This window comes from Dryobates pubescens, chromosome 23 (genome assembly GCF_014839835.1).
Source record: "Dryobates pubescens isolate bDryPub1 chromosome 23, bDryPub1.pri, whole genome shotgun sequence".
NCBI lineage: Eukaryota > Metazoa > Chordata > Aves > Piciformes > Picidae > Dryobates > Dryobates pubescens.
In genome coordinates this window covers 1,439,382-1,453,904 of record NC_071634.1, presented here as the reverse complement: position 1 = coordinate 1,453,904, position 14,523 = coordinate 1,439,382, and the positions used below count along the sequence as shown (strand labels likewise).

The 14,523-nt window shown below is 57.0% G+C and overlaps 1 protein-coding gene across 1 annotated transcript; it reads left to right on the top strand.

Annotated features, from left to right (window-relative positions):
• Nucleotides 1–830: 830 nt before the first annotated feature.
• Nucleotides 831–3,624, top strand: FOXI3 (forkhead box I3). The gene is made up of 2 exons (XM_054172342.1): nucleotides 831–1,552; nucleotides 2,868–3,624. Exons 1-2 carry the CDS (start codon nucleotides 856–858, stop codon nucleotides 3,455–3,457), a joined length of 1,287 nt encoding a protein of 428 aa, XP_054028317.1. The 5' UTR covers nucleotides 831–855; the 3' UTR covers nucleotides 3,458–3,624.
• The last annotated feature ends 10,899 nt before the right edge of the window (nucleotides 3,625–14,523 follow it).

Sequence of the window (14,523 nt, the reverse complement as noted above, 5' to 3'; positions counted from 1 at the left end):
AAAGGATGCGCTTTTCCCTGGGGCTCCCTCGAAGCGCCAAGGCGAAAATCAATTTTATTCGTTTGATATCGTTCCTGCGGCTTGCCAGCCCTTTCCTGCCGCGGGACGAGCGAACACGCCGCCGGTATTTGTTTAATTTCAGGCAATTCCTTATCAACAGTTAATTAACAGGGATCTTAGCTGTTGTGAGACGGGCGGCAAAAAAGAACACAAGTAACAGGAATTTAAGCGAATTTCACCCTTCTCGTTCCCGTCGGGGCAACCGCAGCGATGCTAATGCCCCCAGACCTCAGTTTCGGGGCTGAAAGGACCAGGGACGATCGAATCCGTGGGAAAGGGGGGATCGGATCACTGAGAGCCGCGGCAGCGCGGAAAGACCCCTGGGGAGTGGGTGCCGGGGCAATGTCGGGGCAACGCGAAAACCCCCGGGGAGGTGGTGCCAGGCATCGTCGGTGCAGCTCGGAGAGACCCAGGGACGAGGGCGGGAGCAGGACAGGGACGGGCAGCCGGGAGCGGGGGGCAGGCTCGGGGATGCTGCCCCCGCACAGCCGGGAGCCAAGTCCCTGGCGCCTCCCGCAGCTCCTCCCGCCGGTCCCTCCCCCATCGCCACTTTTGGGACCCAGCCTTGCCCCCCTCCGCCTCTCTGCCCGGCGCGGAGCCGTGCTACTGGCTGCTCCCTGCGCGCCGCCGCCGCCCGCCCAGCCCCGGCCGCGGGCGGGGAGACCGGGCGCACGGCAGCGCCTATAAGGACGGGGCGCCGCAGCCCCCCGGGATTTTTTGGTCTGGGGCCACCGGGGTCGCGGGGGGGGACCGGGAGCGGCGGGGAGCGCCGGCCGCCTTGCATGGCCAGGGATTATGAGCGCCGGTGAGTTGCAGCAGGCGCAGCCCAGAGCCTCGGCGCCGGCGGCCGCCCCCGCGCCCCCGCAGCCCCGCAGCGCCCAGGAAGCCCCCGACATGGCGGTGTACTGCAGCGAGAACTTCAGCGTCTACCCCCAGCCCAGTCTTCACCCGCCCGGCGCCGCTGCCGCAGCCGCCGCCGCCGCCGCAGCCGCCGCCGCCGCAGCCGCCTCCTCGGGGCAGCGGGCCGGCGGCTACGCGCTGGGGGACTACGGGGCGCCCGCCAACGCCGGCTACCTGTGGGGCATGAACAGCCCCGCGCCCTACCTGCAGGGCCCGCCCGGCTCCGCTGCCGCCGCGGCCCCCTTCCTGCCGCCGGCCTCGTACGGCTGCTCCCGGGGCGGGCAGCTGGTGGGCTCGCCCTCGACGCCCGGCTCGCCGTCGGCGGGCGGCGCGGAGCTGAGTTGGCTGAGCCTGGCCAGCCAGGAGGAGCTGCTGAAGCTGGTGCGGCCGCCCTACTCGTACTCGGCGCTGATCGCCATGGCCATCCAGAGCGCCCCCGAGAGGAAGCTCACCCTCAGCCACATCTACCAGTACGTGGCCGAGAACTTCCCCTTCTACAAGCGCAGCAAGGCGGGCTGGCAGAACAGCATCCGCCACAACCTCAGCCTCAACGACTGCTTTCGCAAGGTGCCCCGCGACGAGGACGACCCTGGTGAGGCCACCGCGCCGGGCTGGAGGGTGGGACGGGAGGAGCGGCGGCCGCTGACTCCGCGGGGCAGCCGGCGCCGTCCGGGGGAGAGCGGGCAACGGCGGCCCCTTCGGGGCGGGCCGGTCCCTTGGCACCTCGGGCCGATGCGTTGAGGAGACTGAGCTCCGCCGTCCCCTCAGACCCCAGGCAGTGTGAGGACACCATCCCGCTTTGTCCCCCTCGGAGCCGGTCGCTGTGACCGGGCTCCATTGTCCCCTCGGGGCGGAGTTGTGACCGGGCGCCGCTGTCCCCTCGGGGCCGGTCGCTGTGAGGAGACCGTCCCGCTTTGTCGCCCTCGGGGCCATAGCTGTGGCCGGGCTCCGCTGTCCCCTCGAGGCCGGAGTGAGGAGACCGCCCCCGTCCCGCTTCGTTCCCCTCGGGGCCAGAGCTGTGACCGTGCTCCGCTGTCCCTTCGGGGCCGGAGCTGGAGGATGTTCGCCCTTCTCGCCTAAGGCTGTCCCGGCACTGGCACCCGCGGGCAGTGTAGGCGAGGGGCCTCTGGCCCCAGCCCTTCCCTCCTCCCCGAGCAGGCCGGGAGTGCCGGTTGTGCAAGGCCCGGCTCCTTCGGCCGTGATTCATTGCTCCCCTCCCTGCTCGCCGACCCGGCCCCGGGGCTCAGCCGGTGCCTGGGAGTAGGCGGAGGGCGGCGGCTCGCCCGGACAGCTCTAGCCCGGCCCGGCTGGGAGGAACGTGCCGGCCTGAGGCTTGTGCGGGGATGCTGCGGGGTCACAGCTAGGCATGGGTAGGAGGCATGTGGGGAGAGCTGATGGCACTCACGCTGAGTCTTGGGCATGGTGCAGCTTGTCTGCAGCCCGCACAGCTCAGCCCTGCCGTCCCCTTGGTGTACCCGGGTGTGCCAGCCCGGCTGCCTGTCAGTTCTTCCGAGAAGAGCCATGGCAGGGCACCACCTTGTCAGGCACGGCCAAAACAGCATCAGGTACCTCTTCTTGCTTCAGGCAGCTGGAGCAAGGGGAGCCTCGCTTTGCATTCCCCCCAGCCAGGACAGAGACAGAGGTGCAGAGCCTCCAAGGAGGTTTGTGCTCTGTGATAGGGATGTTCTCCTCCTCCTTAAACTTCACTTGGGCTTTGGCGGAGTGGAGGTGGTGATGTGCTGGAGCCAGGTTTTGGATCCTTGTGCTGGACAAGCCAGAGGAGGAAGTGTAGGACAGAGAGGGGTTCTGTGCCAGTCAGACAAGACACAGATACTGCTCATCGAGCTGCAGTGGGGCTCTCTGTCACGGGACCTGACTTTTTACTTGTTTCTCCTGTTTTCTGCCAGGGAAAGGAAACTACTGGACCTTAGATCCCAACTGTGAGAAGATGTTCGACAACGGGAACTTCCGCCGCAAGCGCAAGCGGCGCTCCGAGCCCAACGGCCCCGCGGCCACCTCTGCAGCCTCCTCTCTGGGGGGCCTGAAGGCTGAGGAGGAGCGATCCATCCCCGTCACAGGCAAGCCCTGTGGGAACAGCCCACCCCCGGAGCTGGACCCCTCGCCCTCTGCCAGGGACCATCCCAAAAGCTCCTCTCCCTCCGGTATCATTTCATCCACCCCCAGCTGCCTCAGCACCTTCTTCAGTGGCATGAGCTCCCTGAGCAGCGGAGGCGGCCGGCTGACAGGGGGGCTCGGCAGTGACCTGCACCACAGGAACTTCTCTGCTGGGCAGCTGAGCAGTGGCACTTTCACCCCTTCCAGCAGCTCTTCTCAGGAGATGCCGTCGCCGGAGCAGCTGCAGAGGGTTGCAGGACCTTCCCCTGCCTACTACAGCTCCTTCCACCCCAGCAGCAGCAGCCAGGGAGCCCAGTACAACCACTACTACAACTTCACGGTGAACAGCCTCATCTACACCCGGGATGGAACGGAGGTGTAAGGGTGCTGCAGAGGGAATGGGCGTCACAGGTGCATCTGGCAGCACAGGAGGACCTTTTGCAAACAGCATTTCAATGTGGATGCTCCCCAGGAGTTCTTCCAGGAGGACAGATTCGCTCACCCTTCATTATCAGAACCTGGCAGAGGCAGATGCAAAGCCTTCTTTTAACCCCCCCTGGAAAAGTGATGGCTTGCCATCTAAACTCTGCAGGCAAAAGTGAACTGAATGAATATTTTCAGAGGATTCCAATCCTGAATGTAGAATAAGAAGTTGAAAGACTGTACCCCTAAAGCAGTGCCAGCAAGAGCCACGCATAGAGATCCAGTGAGGCTTAGAAGAGAACAGGAAAAAAACTAATGAAGAGATTTCTTATGAAGTGCCTTGTAAAAAACTCTTCTGCCAGCAGCTGCCTCTGTAAGCCCCTTGCTTTCCACCCTGCTCCTGCAATATGCAGTGCACAGCCGAGGGGTGAGCACCCAGCCAAGCCCTCCTGGAGGCTGGCTCTGGCCTCCCTGTGCGTGGCATATTGTGCAGCTGCCAGGGCTGTGTCTTGTGAAGCAATCCCTTGCCCTCAGCTTAGTACCAAAGATGACTGTAGCCAGGCAGCTTCAGCACGAGAGGAGACACTGGGCTATTTTTATACGGATTTGTAGCTAATGGACCTGCTCTGTACATAAGGATTCCAGGTGGTTTTATATGTGTAAATTATGCTCTGGAGCTGTACTTATTTATGATGTGTTTTGAACTTGGGTTAAAGTTTATTTTTGCTTCCTTTCCTCCTTTGTTGTTGTTGTTGTGTTTGTTTTGTTTTGTTTGGTTTGGTTTGGTTGGAGCTTTCCTTTGGTTTTGGTTTTTGTTCCCTTAGTGTATTCATGAAACTTTTCCAGGCTGAACAGCTGTTGGGAATAAAATGTTTGACAATTGTTAGAACATTTTAATTCTATTCGTTTTTCATTGGTGCCTGGTTGTTCCTCAGTGTGTTTGAGGTGCTTAAAAACTCTCTGGGTGCCTGATTGTGCTTTGGGATGAAAAGGGGCAAAGAGTTACAAAGAGCTTCATCTGCGCAGTAAGAGAGGACTCAGCCTGCTCTAGGCACGGAGGAGAAGCGTCTTGAGCTGCTTTGCAGCCTCTCCTGGGCTGGCTGTGCAGAGTGGGGCACTGCAGGCTGCTTTTGTTTGTTTGCTTTTGTCAGCTGTCCTTTGCCAGCTTGGTGCAGTGAAAAAAACAAAGGCTTGCCAGAGGAAAAGAAGCAGGGCCGGTTCCAGCCTGGTGCCAGCTAGCAGGAGGCAGGAGCTCTGCGCTTGGGCTGTGGGCTGCGCCTTGCGCACAGCAGCTGCAGCAGGGTGGCACCTGCGTGCCGTGGGGAGCTGCTGAGCTGTCAGACCCACAGCCAGTGGGGCTGTCAATAGGCAGCCCTGAGAATCCCTCCTGACTCCTGCTGCTGGGGAAGGAGAATCTTCTTGAGCAGCCCCTGGGCAGAGCAACCCAGCTCCCAGTTCTTGCTGTCTGCCACAGGCCTGTGCCGGGTGCTGTGGGCAGGCAGTGTCAGGGTGCTGCGAGGGATGCAGCAGCGGCAATGAAGCAAAGCATGAAACTGTTCAGCCTAGAGCATGGGCCGGGGGGAGGCTGGGCTGAGAACACAGCTTAGAGGCAGCACCACAGCACCTCTGCACCGGCCACCTGCATGCAGTGACAGCAGGCAGAGCGCTGCCCCGATCCGGATGAAGCCATGGGGAAGTGTCAGATGACTTCCATGTGCCTGGGATCGGGACCAAGAACTTGCCCCAGCACCGGCCGACCGCTGCTGGTGCTGCAATAGCTGAGACCAGTGGGCGGGTGGCAACTCCTGCCTCATCCCTCCCTCTCCCACCCCTTCCCAGCACAGATACCATCTTGACTTTAGGGGTAATTCCTCCCTGTCTTGGCTGTTAATTGCACCTTGAGTGATGCAGAGGTAATGATGATGGGAGGGAGAGGGCAGAGTGACACTAGCAAAAGAAGACAAGGTGGTCAGTCTCGCCGCGCTCAGGCTCAGTCACACCGGCTGGGGGACAGCTTTCGTTGGATTTTGGACTGCTGGGTTTCCTCTAAAAGCAGAGGAGGGGTGCCCAACACCTTCAAAAGATTTAGAGCCAGTCCTTAATTACCCCATGGACAGCTTACTCGTGTAACCAAGTGACCACCGCACCCCTTCCCTGCTCCACCAGCCTGCTGGCAGACCTCAGCAAGCAGTGGGCCACTATGGCACACTTGCATGTGCCCACTCCTGTTCTCCCACCCAGATTTGTTTCAGGATTTGCACTTTGCCCCTTCCATCAGCTTTATGCAGACAGTACCCACGGGCCTTTGCTCCTGAGGATCCTGAATCGGTGGCAAATGTGTGTTGCTGTGTGATCTGTCTCGGGCAGTATGACCTCAGCAAAGGTCCCACGGCTCAATGGATTTTCTTGTGCCACCTCGGTTAGGTGTTGGCATCGGCAGCAGCTGCCAGATCAGTGCCCGGGAAAGATTCACCCAGCACAGTGCTCCAGCCCTGCTCCGGAGGGGGTCGTGGTGGGCTCTGGGGAGGTTCTGGTAGATCTGACTGTCCCCAGTGCACCTTTCCAGCCGTTAACATCAAATCCTGCTCCCTCCTGGATGGAGCCAGGCGCTGTGACCCCTCTAGGGACACATCGCTCCCAAGGCTGGGGTGCTCATGATAAAGAAACTTGCCCAAGGGACACTGGAGAGTAGATTTCAGCAAATAGGCACCCAGACTGCAGAAAAGGGGCCAGGGGAACGAGCTAATGGCAGCCTTTTAGGGTTCCTTTTGTCATTGAAAGAGACTTTTCTTTTAGCAAGTCTTAGGAGAGGGAGAGCGAGAGGATTGAGTTTAATGAAAGGCACTTAAAAGCAGCAGGGCTATTGTCATGGCTTTGGGGATTTACTGTGATTGCCCCACTGAAGGAGGGGGAAGACAAAGGCAATTAGCCTGCTGATCCCACCCTGAGAGCCCTCACTGCCCTCGAAATGCCAAGGCCATGCCTGGGGTGGGCAGTTCTCCATGACAATGAGCCTCCTCCCAGCCTGCTCAGGTGGCTGCCAGCTCCCGGGGAAGTCGGGGAGAAAGGTCTTTCCTTCGGAAGGGGGCTCCGACTTCAGGCCTCTGTCCTCTCTGCTCTGGTAGCCACAGGAATCACCCTGTAGAATGACTTCTGGCTCTGGAGCTGCAGTGATCTCACGGAAGGCGGCTGGGAGCCCACGGACCCCGGCTGCTGGAGGCTAAAGCTCAGTGTCACAAGAAGTCCTTGCCTGGTTTCTCCACACTTTCTGGGCATCTAGAAAGACACCACCTCACCTGGGCAGGACTGCTGCAGCACAGTGGTACTCGATGTGCAGCCACAGCCGTGCTGATGCCAGCAAACACAAGCGCCTGGTGCCCCTGCTCTGGGCTGGTGTACCCTGCAGCACTCCCGGCTAGGGACCGTGGCTCTTCCAGCACACAGCTCCTCCAAAAGGCAGCGCCTGGGTGAGAAGCAGCACAGTCCACAGGCGTTTCAAGAGATGCCTTGGATCAGTAACACAGATGCTTGCTGGCTCCTACGTGTGGCACCTCTCCAGCACGGGGTCGTTTAACTTTGCTCAGCGCTGGCCTCATCGACGTGCCAGCAAAGGTTGGGGCAGGCACCCACTGCAGGTCTGCACTTGAGCTCCTCCGCATTACAAAGACTTTCCCAGTACAGCTGGATCAGCCCAGTCCCCTAGAGGAGACCCAGCTCCCATCAACAAAGGAAATTCTTGTGCCAGGGAAGTGAAACCCCCCACCCCCAGCAACACCGAGGGTACTGCGGGGGCTGGGAGGGGATTCGGGAGGCAGAACGGAGCCATCCGCGCTGGGTTTCATCCCCCGCCAGCTCTAATGGAAGGAGGGCTCCGGTTGCTGCCACCGGCTAGGGGCTGTGGTTTGCATCTCCCCTGAAGGAGGGGAGGCTTTTGCTTTGCCCTGTCACTCACACAGGCCACCGCGGAGACAGCTGGCCACAGCACCTTGCGCCTGCACAGAAGGGTTTGCTGCCGACCCAGGGAGATTCCCCCTGAGATCTTTAGGAATGGGTCAAAAGCTGTTGAAGTGTTGAAGGAAACGAGAGCCGTCCTGTCCTTGCCCTGGCTCTGCTGCAAGCAAGGGAACATCTTCAGCAGTCCTTAACGTGACAGAAGGCCCCACGAGCCCTGCAGCTCTCACCTGACTTCAAACGCCACACACCCTGCTCAGTGCCCTTCTGCTGGCACTGCATGAGAGGGACAAAGCCTCCTCTTGTAGCTTGACCCTGGCACAGGGAGGTGGTGGCAGCCTCATCCCTGGAGGTGTTTGCAGCCAGGCTGGAGGTGGCTGTGAGCAACCTGCTGGAGTGTGAGGTGTCCCTGCCCATGGCAGGGGGTTGGGACTGGCTGATCCTTGAGGTCCCTTCCAACCCTGAGAGTTCTGTGACTGTAAGGGTGGCACGATGAGAGCAGGCCTGGCTGAGGGCATGCAGGTGGCTCAAAGCTCTCCCTTCTTAGGCTTTGGCAGAAAAAGCCCTGATGAGTTTCATTGTCCTGTCAGAGAATCCCTCCCAGGCACAGGTTGGCTCCCAGAGCTATTTTGTGCCTTCTCTCTCTTTTTTTTTCCCCTTCTGATCATTGAAAGAAGGAAATCCTGGACTAACCTTTCCCTTTTCCTTCTTTCTGGCAGAAATCCTTTTTTTTGGTCTTTTTTCTTCCTCCTGATCACTGAAAGAAGAAAAACATGGATTTACTTTTTCCTTTTGGGCAGAAATTCTTCCTTTTTTTGCCTTTCGCCCCTCTTCCTGTCATTGAAAAAAGGAAATCATGGATTCACCTTTTCCTTTTCCTCCTTTTTGGCAGAAATCCTTCTTTTCCCTTTTTTCCCCCTCCTGATCATCGACAGAAGGAAATCATGGCCTTACCTTTTGCTTTTCCTCCTTTTTGGCAGAAATTCTCTCTTTTTGCCCTTTCCCCCCTGCCTTCTGACCATTGAAAGAAGGAAATCATAGACTAACCTTTTCCTTTTCCTTTTCCTTTTTCCTTTTCCCCTTTTCCTTTTCCTTTTTCCTTTTTCCTTTTCCCCTTTCCCTTTCCCTTTCCCTTTTCCTTTTTTTCCTTTTCTTCCTTTTCCTTTTCCTTTTCCTTTTCCTTTTCCTTTTCCTTTTCCTTTTCCTTTTCCTTTTCCTTTTCCTTTTCCTTTTCCTTTTCCTTTTCCTTTTCCTTTTCCTTTTCCTTTTCCTTTTCCTTTTCCTTTTCCCTTTCCTTTTCCTTTTCCTTTTCCTCCTTTTTTAGCATAAATCCCCCTTTTTTTCTGCTCCTTCCCCCCCTTTTTTTCCCTTTTCCTTCTGCTCATTGAAAGAAGGAAATCATGGATTCACCTTTTCCTTTTCCTCCTTTTTGGCAGAAATCCTTCTTTTCCCTTTTCCCCCTCCCTTCTGATCACTGAAAGAAGGAAATCATGGATTCACCTTTTTCTTTTCCTCCTCTTTTTGGGCAGAAATCCCTTTTTTTCTCCTCCCCTCTTCCCCATCTTCCCCCCCCTTCTTCTCATTGCAAGAAGGAAATAATGGATTTACCTTTTCCTTCTTTTTTTGGCAGAAATCCTTTTTTTTGGCCTCCCCCCCCCCCCCCCCCCCCCTTCTGCTCATTGACAGAAGGGAACCATGGATTCACCTTTTCATTTTCTTCCTTCTTTTTTAGCAGAAATCTCCCCCCAGGCTGCCCTCAGCCCCCTCCAGTGTTTTCTGCTCCCAAGAGAGCTGCTGGAATGTTTTTGACCAAATTACTGAGCGCAGTATTCACCTGGGTAAGGTGACGAGAATCTGCCCCTCAAGGAATAACTGAAGTGCAGTGCAGAACATCAAAGATGAGCTTCTTTTTTTCCTCCACCCCCCTGCCTTATACCTGAGCTATCTCTGAATCATATCAAATAATCTTCTCGTTTCATAACACCTTACAATGCAGGCTGAAAGTGTATGTGATCTGCTTTGTGTGCTGCTTGAATGGGTGATTAAACTGCCTAAACCCGGGGATGTTCATCCAGGGCCTGCCCCAAACACACTGAAGTCAGGGAAAAGACTCCCACTGACTTCAGAGGGCTTTGGAGCAGACCCATAATCAGCCAGGCTCTGATATACTTCAGGTGGTGTCTTACAAGAGTGCCTGGGGACACAGGGAAGGAGATTAGAGAGCTGTGAATCAAACATCCCAGGCCTGATGCAGGCTATTGGCTGCCGCAGCGGAGCGGAAGCCACCGAGGCTCCTGGGATCAGTTTCCCTCTTCTGCAGTCCCTTGCTTCCAGGATTGATTGACAAAGCAAAGCTCTGTCCATGTGGCAGGGCAGGCCAGGACCCATGGGTAATCTGCCCTTGGACCCTTCAAGCAGTGCTGATTTTCTGTCTAATTAAAGTGGAGCTGAGCTGTGCCATTTCCCTCCCAGGATGGTGCGGAGGGTGCTGGAGCTCACACCTCACACTACCACTGCAGGACCACCACAAATCATGGCCCTGAAACATGCAGGGTTGGTGCCTCGACTCCGAGACAGTGGAGGGAGTCCAAGCTGACACCTAAGAGAAGCAAGCTTGGACCTCCTTCAGCAGAGTGAATGTCACTCAAATGAGGCCAAACACTGCTGTGTGTGTAAGGAGATTTCACTGACAGCCATGGAAGTGTTCTTCTGCCCTAGACAATGGACATGGCTCCAGGGAGACCTCAGAGCAGCCTTCCAGTACCTGAAGGGGCTTCAGGAGAGCTGGGGAAGGACTTTGGACAAGGGCTGGGAGTGCCAGGATGAGGAACAATGACTTTGAGCTGAGAGAGGAGAGACTGAGACTGGAGATAAGGAAGAAATTGTTGGCAGTGAGGGTGGGGAGACTCTGGCACAGGCTGCCCAGGGAGGCTGTGGCTGCCTCCTCCCTGCAGGTGTTCAAGGCCAGGCTGGACGAGGCCTTGAGCAACCTGTGTGAGGTGTCCCTGCCCCTGGCAGGGAGTTGGAACTGGATGAGCTTTGAGGTCCCTTCCAACCCAACCCATTCTAGCAAAGCTAGCAAAGCTGCTGGCAACAGGTTCCAAGCCAGCCAGGGAAGGTGGATGTGCCTAGCTAGTGTCCTGGGCATCTCCTTGCTTCAGGAGGATGGAAGCTTGTAGTGAGGCAGGATGGGTTCACAGAAAGGAAGCTCAACAGGGGTTAGGGAATGCAGAGAGCCTCATCTGCAGGCAGAAAGCTCCTGACCTGCAAAGTGATGGAGAATGGAGATACATTTTGAGCCTTCCCCAGGATCCCACCCCTTGAAACCAGGAAGGCAGGACAGTGAGTCTGTCACTCTGATCCCACAGAGCCATTTTTGCTGCCTGCATCTTTAGGAGTGCAGCTGAGAGCATCATTTCCAGTTTCCACCTTAGGAGAGGCTGATGTGGAGCTTTGGACATTCCTGCTGATTTGCATGATCTGAGCTCTGAAACCCTTGGCTTGCTGCAGCACTTCTCACCCTGAATATAAGCTGACAGAGTCAGGGCAGACAAGGTGCTCCCTGCAGGTGCCTGTTTCTTTCCCTTCAATGCAGAGGAAGCCTGGAGAGCTAATTTAGGCCAAGCTTTTAGATGTCCCTCAGGGCAGGAATGAATGGATGTGTGGCACCTGGCACATGTGGGTTAGTAGCTGGTTACAAATAGCACCATGGCCACCAGGGATGGAGGTGTCTAAAGAGGTTTCAAAGCAAGACCTTCAAAGCCTAACCCATTGGTGAGCCTCCTTAGTCGTGGGAGAGGTATGGGAGAAGAAAACCCCTGCATAACCTTTCCTTTTCCCACACAGAAGCAGCTCAGACTTGCAATGTGCCCTGGGGGCCAAGAAGGCCAAGGGGGTCAGGGGGGGCATGCAGAGGAGTGTGTCCAGCAGAGCCAGGGAGGTTCTCCTCCCCCTCTGCTCTGCCCTGCTGAGACCTCACCTGGAATATTGCATCCAGCTCTGGGCTGCCCAGCTCAGGAGGGACAGGGATCTGCTGGAGAGAGTCCAAGGGAGGGCTGCAAGGATGCTGAAGGGACTGCAGCACTGCCTGGGGAGGAGAGGCTGAGAGCCCTGGGGCTGTTCAGTCTGCAGAGGAGAAGGCTGAGAGGGATCTGATCAATGGCTATCAATAGCTGAGGGCTGGGGGTCAGGAGGGAGGGCACAGGGCCAGGCTCTGCTCACTGTGCCCTGGGATAGGCCAAGGGACAATGGATGGAAACTGCAGCACAGGAGGTTCCAGCTCAGCATGAGGAGGAACTTCTGCACTGTGAGGGTCCCAGAGGCCTGGAGCAGGCTGCCCAGAGAGGTTGTGGAGTCTCCTTGTGTGGAGCCTTTGCAGCCCTGTCTGGATGTGTTCTGTGTGCCCTGTGCTGGGTTCTCTGCTCCTGCTCTGGCAGGGAGTTGGACTGGAAGATCTCTTTGGGTCCCTTCCAACCCCTGACATCCTGTGAGCTGTGATCCTTCCATCTGTTCAGTTCTGGGGAGAACCAGGGAGTTTTGTTGAGGTAGGACAGGAAGGTTTGATGAGGTTTTGGACATTGCCCTGATCAGTGTAGGCACCTTCCAGCAACACAATCAATATGTCCTCTGTATTCTCTTGCTGCAAGAGCTGCTCAGGCAGTGCAAGGCTCTTGGCAGTGCAGGGAAATGCTGATTCCTACAAGCCCAGGATGCTCTGCAGCAGGGAAAGCTGCCTGGGAAGAGCAGCCTGGCTGCACACAGCAGGAGGTGAGATTTGGGGTGCACTGAGATCTGCAGCTCCACTGCATCCTAAGCTGCCCCCAGCACTTTGGAGGCAGTTTTGAAATCCTGAGCCCAAACCCTGGTTTGATCAGACACATCAAAACCAGCAGGAGTCTGCATGGCAGGGGGCTGGGCACACAGTGCTGGGCAACACTCATGAGAAAGGCACAGCAAGATGCCCTGACCTGGCACCAGGGAAGCTTCATTGGGGTCCTTCATTAGTCCAGATCTCCTCTTCAGCTTCAGGGAAACAGATTTACATCCTGGTGAGGACATGAGGACATCTCTTCCTAGCACCTAAAAGACATTGCTTTTGATGAGACATCCTTGAGGTGTTCAGGCATAACAGAGTCACAGAATGGGCTGAGTTGGAAGGGACCTCAAAGCTCATCCAGTTCCAACCCCCTGCCATGGGCAGGGACACCTCCCCCCAGCCCAGGCTGCTCAGGGCCTCATCCAGCCTGGCCCTGAACACCTCCAGGCAGGAGGCAGCCACAGCCTCTCTGGGCAACCTGTGCCAGAGTCTCACCACCCTCACTGCCAACAATTTCTTCTTCATCTCCAGTCTCAGTCTCTCCTCTCCCAGCTCAAAGCCATTGTTCCTCATCCTGGCACTCCCAGCCCTTGTCCAAAGTCCTTTCCCAGCTCTCCTGGAGCCCTTCAGGTACTGGAAGGCTGCTCTGAGGTCTCCCTGGAGCCTTTTCCAGGCTGAACAGCCCCAGCTCTCCCAGCCTGCCCCCACAGGGGAGGTTCTGCAGCCTCTGCTCATCTTGGTGGCCTCCTCTGGAGCCTCTCCAGCAGCTCCAGGTCCTTCTTGTGCTGGGGCCCCAGAGCTGGAGGCAGTGCTGCAGGTGGGGGCTGAGTAGAGCAGAGCAGAGGGGCAGAATCCCCTCCCTGTGCTGCTGCTCTCCCTGCTCTGGCTGCAGCTCAGCACTCAGCTGGCTCTGGGCTGCCAGGGACCAGTGCTGGCTCCTGGGCACTTTGTCACCACCTGACACCCCCAAGGCCTTCTCCTGCAGCCTGCTCTGGAGCCACTCCTTGACAGTAAGAGCTGTCCTGCCTTGGAGGAGAAAACACAACTGTCTTGTGCTGGCATTTGCAGCTCATCCTTGGCAGCATGGCAGGGAAGCAGACCTGACAAGAACCCAAAGAGGCCCTCCAGAGAATCAGGGAGTGCATTTGTCAGGGTTGAACAAGGGTTTGCTGTTACTGCCCCTGTCCCTGGCAGGGGGAGGCTCCAGCAATGAGCACATCAAGGTTGCTACCAGAGCTCTGAGTGCTCTCTCTTCCCAGCGAGCAGCTGCCTGGTCATTCCCTGCCCTGCAAGGTGACAATCCAAAGAAACAAGTGTGGCCCAGGAAGTGTTGCTGGCCTTGTTTTGTTGCAAGGGGTCAAGGGACATCATGGGAAGTGATTTGCTGAAGGTCACACAGTGCTACAGCAGAGTTAGGGATCCAAATCCATACTTCCCAAAGCCTCCACCACTGAAGCAGCCCTGCTGAGCCAGCCTGAAACACTTTGGCATGGCTCCAGACTCCTTGGTGCCGTCACAGGAACGCACAAGGATCACATTGCTTGCCCAAATCTCACCTACAGCTGCTTGACACAGCAGCATAGCTCCTGCTAGGGCAATGCTGCTCCTGCCTAGGGGCTGGAGTAACATTTCATCTTCCTCCCTCCACACCCCACCTCACCTGCATGTCACTTTGGGTCTCTCCCAAGGGATTTTCATGGAATGTAAGACCTGTTCTTAAGCACAGGACAACTGGAAATGTGCTAAACCTGCCAGAAACAACCCCAGCAGTGGGGAGCTGCTCGAGATCCCTTCCCAGGCACTCCAGATCTGCTCAGGTTTTACACAGCAATATTTACTTTGCCTGCCACAGCCTCAGAAGAAAGGGTTAAAATGTGCTGTGATCTGAATCTTGCTCTGGAGATCTGATCATCTAATTACAGCTGTTCAGGTCCCTTCTCTACCCCCAGTGCAATCATCTTTGCACCCAGGAGTGATACAGATCTGATTCCATGCAGCTGGAGCTGTCCCCAAGCAGCAGCCTTGCTCCCCATGCAACAGCTGCTGCTTGCACTTGTGCACCTCCAGCTGGCTCCTGCAAGGCACCAGGAGCATCTGCCCTCCCCTGCTGCAGTGGTGGACAGCTGAGCTCCTGCCCTCTGGTTCAGTCAGCTGCTTTGGATGCAGGGATGCTGCCTTACCCCCTTGCCACTGGCACCCTGCTGCCACTAGGAGAAAGTGATGCTCAGTGCCTCTGTGGGGAGGGTGCTGGAAGCAGG